This window comes from Microtus ochrogaster, unplaced genomic scaffold, assembly GCF_000317375.1.
Source record: "Microtus ochrogaster isolate Prairie Vole_2 unplaced genomic scaffold, MicOch1.0 UNK8, whole genome shotgun sequence".
NCBI classification, from domain to species: Eukaryota; Metazoa; Chordata; class Mammalia; order Rodentia; family Cricetidae; genus Microtus; species Microtus ochrogaster.
Window position 1 is genome coordinate 1,235,571 of NW_004949106.1, and position 4,626 is coordinate 1,240,196.

Below are 4,626 nucleotides of genomic sequence, written 5' to 3' on the forward strand. Positions count from 1 at the left end.
GTGTCAGGCTGAGTTTGATCTCCAGGACCCATGTTTGCGAAGAGAAGACTGCCTTCTCTGACTTGTGCACACTGGGTGCATATATCCACACACACACAGATGAGCAAGTGTAATTGTTTTAAAGATAAAAAAGACAGCTTAACGCTTTTTTAAAAAGCGGTACTCTTTTTTTCTTTTTGTTTGTTTTTTGTTTTTTTTTTTGTTCTTTGAGACAGGGTTTCCCTGTGTAGCCCTTGCTGTCCTGGAACTCACTCTGTAGACCAGGCTGACTTCAAACTCACAGAGATCTGCCTGCCTCTGTCTCCCGAGTGCTGGGATTAAAGGTGTGCGCCACCATCTCCCAGCTATCTGTGCTCTTAATACTTCACACTTAAGAAGAAGATTTCCTTCTCTTTATGATAAAGTAAGTTGTGGGTTTTGTTTAAAGAGCCCCTGTGAGTAAAAGCTCCTCCCTCTTTATGTGCTATTCAACAACGGTGTCTTCCCCTCTGATTACAGCGTTAGAACTAGCAAAAACGCCAAGAAAAGTTGTTGCAGTTGACTCAAAGAATGACCCTGAAGTTAAGAAGAACGTCCCTTGGCAGAGCAAGGGTAGGACGCTGTCACGTTTCTTTGAAGAGTTCTCACAGTTGCATCCGCACGATCTTTGTGTCTCCTCTTCTTAAATCTTAGTGAATTTTCATAAATTCTTTTCTCTGAACATTCATTCAACAGATTGTAATTTTTAAAATCCCACCAATTTTAATGTGTCTATATTTATCAACAACAAAGCATCAGTATCAGATGCAGAAAGTTGTCTGTGCACCTGATGTGAGAATTGACCGGGACACTGAAAACCACCATGAAGTTCTATACTTGTCTATGAGTCAGCCAGTTTCTCGTGGAACAGGTGGCTTGGGCACATACTGTGAAATGAGACTTTGGGAGTTTTTAGTTGAACAACTTGTTGTAAATCACGGAACATCTATTTTTGAATGGCCTGTTCCAACCAAGATAGACAGTCTACTTTTTAATCAAAACAAGGAATTTGTTTCCTTGCTAGAATGGTATCGTGCAAGAACGCCACAAATTGCTGTCCGGGGGAGGGCAGGCACGAGATCCTTAGTGACCATCAGCCTGTAGTTAGATGGGACCGGTAAAGTACGGTGGCCTGTGTGTGATAAGTACTGCTTTGCTTTCGACAGAACGAGGCCACGACCCAAAATGGAATGTTTGTAGTGAATGTGGTTTTTCTTTCATTTAGGGCGTTCTACTTCAGAGAAAGTTCAGCAGGAGGTAAGCACTGACAGATCAGCCCAAATGAGACTCGACCGGCAGTAGTTTTTCCTCTCTCAGTACAAATTGAACGTTATAGTTGTGGGCGTTTATCAGCTGTAGACCTGACTTATGAAGGCTTTGAGTTTCAGAAAGATGAAATGACTTACTCAGTTCATCTCACTTGAAGTAAAGCTGGAAAATCAGCCCAGGTGTCCTGCACTTAGCTGTCGTGGGTTCTGCTGTGTCACAGCTGTCCTGGGAGTTTTTCACTAGTAGAACTGGCCTAGGAATTTTGTGAGTTTGGTTGGGATTTTTCAAAAGTTATTTTGATAAGGATATTACAAATTCCCAGACTTGATAAGTTAGCTATATAGATATCAATTATCCCAATTCTTAACCTTAGAATAACTGTAGTAGGATGTACCCGTGCTTTAATAAAATGAAATGGGGGTAAAAGCACTCAACTGCTCTTTTTTTTTATAATTTATTTAACTTTATTTTTTTTATGTACATTGGTGTGAAGGTATCAGATTCCCTGGAACTGGAGTTACAGACAGCTGTGAGCTGCCATGTAGGTGCTGGGATTTGAACCTGGGTCTTCTGGAAGACCAGCCAGTGCTCTTAACTGCTGAGCCATCTCTCCAGCCCCCTCAACTGCTCTTACTAAAGACCCACGTTCAGTTCCCAGCACCCACAACGTGGATAATGTTGCTCACAGCTTCAATTCCCGGGTATCTGTCTGGTGATCTCTTCTGACCTCTTCAGTCTCCTGCACACGTGTGGTGTACATGCATACACCCAGGCACACACACACACACATAAGTAATATTTATTATATGTAATATATGTTATAAGTAAGTAGATGGGAAGGAGCACCTGATAATACCAGGAACTTCGGAGTGCCCTGTGTTAGGTGCTGTTACTAGGGAACTGGGATTCTTTTTTTGGTTCTTGGCCTTGTTAATAAAAGAATTTAAGGGGCTGGGAGTTTGGCTTAGCAGTTAAGAGCATCTGTTGCTTTTGTAGAATACCCAGGTTTGATTTCCAGTACCCGTGTGACAGCTTACCACCCAGGGGATCTGACACTCTTTCTAACCTCCATGGTCACCAGGCACATACGTGGTGTATATACATACATGTAAGCAAAACACCCAATGCACATAAAATAAATCTAAACAAAATTTAAATAAATAAAGAATTTGTGAATGAAATCAGAGGGAAGCTCAAGGATTGTTTTATTAGAATTTATAAGAAAAACATCATGAGGGTTGGAGGTGGATCAGCATTCGAGAGCCCTGGCTGCTTTTCCAGAGAGGATCTGGGTTCAGTTCCCAGCACCCCCATGGCAGTGCAACCATCTGTAACTCCATTAAGAGGATTTCTGGTGCCCTCTGCTGGCTTCCGAGTGCTCTAGGCACACATGTGGTGACAGACATACATGCAGACAAACATCCATACACAAAATACAAACTAGATCTGATGATCTGAGTCCATTCAGTCCCTGGAACTCACATGGTAGAGGAGAGCTGACCCTGCAAGGTGCTGTCTGATCTCCACATGCACAAGTGTGTTTAAACACATGCATATTAAATAAATAAGTAATATTTAAAGGAAGGAAAAGACAGGCAAGTTGAAAATCTTGGCAGCTCTCAGGAAGAGTCAAAGAGGAAGAGCCTTGTTCTTTGATTTAGGTAAGGAGGTGAGGTCACTTTTTATCTTTTAGTTTAAACTTAGGCCAGACTCAAGTGTAGGAAAGTATCAGACTTTTCTTTTCAATGTCTGTGGGTCGAACCAATGATAAATAGTTGTCTGGGTATAAGACCAAAAGGAGATGTTAGAAAAACAGAAGAAATTGTTAAAACTCTTGGTTTTTCCCTTCTCTTTTACATTAGGACATCTCTTGATCATCCCCTCCTCTACCTCCCCGCCTAAGTGACTGTGAGGGTAATAGGGATCATGAGATCCTCAGACGCTGACATGGTGGCCTTCCTTTGTGTGACCATGGTGGGAGAGGAGGCCTTTTGAAGGCCACAGGAGCACATGGGGCTTTTTAAAGTTTTATTTATTTATTATGTGTGCAGTGTTCTGGTGCCAGAAGAGGGCACCGGATCATTTTAGATGGTTACTGGAACTTGGAACCTCTTAGCTGGGGCTCTTAACCACTGAGCCATCATCTCTCCTGTTTGTGTCACAGCAGCTGAGAAGTAGACGCAGAAACAAGGGTTCCCCTGGCATGATGGGGTGGAAGCAAAAGCAGACAGAAAGAGTAGAACAAGGGAGGCTGAAGGGGCTGGGGAGGATGTTTTAGACAGAGACGCAGGCTCCGTGTCTCCTGCCAGAGAGTGGCCTTAAGGTCCTGGCAGAAGCGGCCTCTCCAGTCTCCAGTCCCTGTGGCTCCTGCCAGCAGTGGCTTGTCCAGCCCTAGAACTTGTATATTTCTCTTTATATTTCAGCAAATTCATTTGTTATTGTGGTCCAGTGTTAGGAACTACAGACTCAGCTAGCTCAGCATAGTTTTCTTTCTTAGAATTTCTTTTTTTTTTTCAAATATTTATTTATTATATATACAATATTCTGTGTACATGTATGCCTACAGGCCAGAAGAGGGCACCAAACCTTATTACAGATGGTTGTGAGCCACCATGTGGTTGCTGGGAATTGATCTCAAGACCTCTGAAAGAGCAGTCAGGGTTCTTAACCACTGAGCCATTTCTCCAGCCCTTAGAATTTCTTTTTACTTCTATGATTGATTATTTATTAAAATATTATTGATTATTCATATTACTTACTGTGCTTTTTACATTTTAAACAGAACAATAGCAAAACTGAATTCCTATCAACACCACCTCGCAGTCTAAGAAAAAGAATAATAGGTATGTATTTCTTTTTATGTGAAGTTTTGCTTGTTTTGTTTTTTTGAGCAACATCTATGTAACCCAGGCTAGCTTCATACTCACTTTGTAGATCTGACTAGCCTTGAACTCCTAGTCATCCTACTTCTACCTTCCAAATGTTAAGATTACAGGCATACCTAACAACTAAATCAGGGGCTGGAGAGATGGCTCAGGGGTTAAGAGCATTGCCTGTTCTTCCAAAGGTCCTGAGTTCAATTCCCAGCAGCCACATGGTGGCTCATAACCATCAGTAATGAAATCTGGTGCCCTCTTCTGGTGTGCCGGCAGAACACTATACATAATAAATATATAAATCTTTAAAGAAATAAATCAGGGTCAATAGTGGTAACGTATACAAGTTCTGGCTTGTGTTTTAAGCCTTTGGTCCCAGTGTAATCAGGGTAGCAGTTCCTGCTCTCATTCCTACCACTTTCCATAAGAGAAAGGAAACCGATGCTTCCAGACTCGTAGGCCG

At 42.0% G+C, this 4,626-nt stretch overlaps 1 protein-coding gene across 2 annotated transcripts in view; it reads left to right on the plus strand.

Moving 5' to 3' along the window:
• Positions 1–4,626, plus strand: part of Orc2 (origin recognition complex subunit 2) — a 31,546-nt gene that overhangs the window by 10,428 nt on the left and 16,492 nt on the right. For both annotated transcript variants that reach the window (XM_005366341.3, XM_026788847.1), the window contains exons 6-8: positions 499–591; positions 1,244–1,275; positions 4,070–4,130. In XM_005366341.3, coding sequence (XP_005366398.1) covers positions 499–591; positions 1,244–1,275; positions 4,070–4,130 — 186 coding nt within the window. The remainder of the gene's footprint in view (positions 1–498; positions 592–1,243; positions 1,276–4,069; positions 4,131–4,626) is intronic.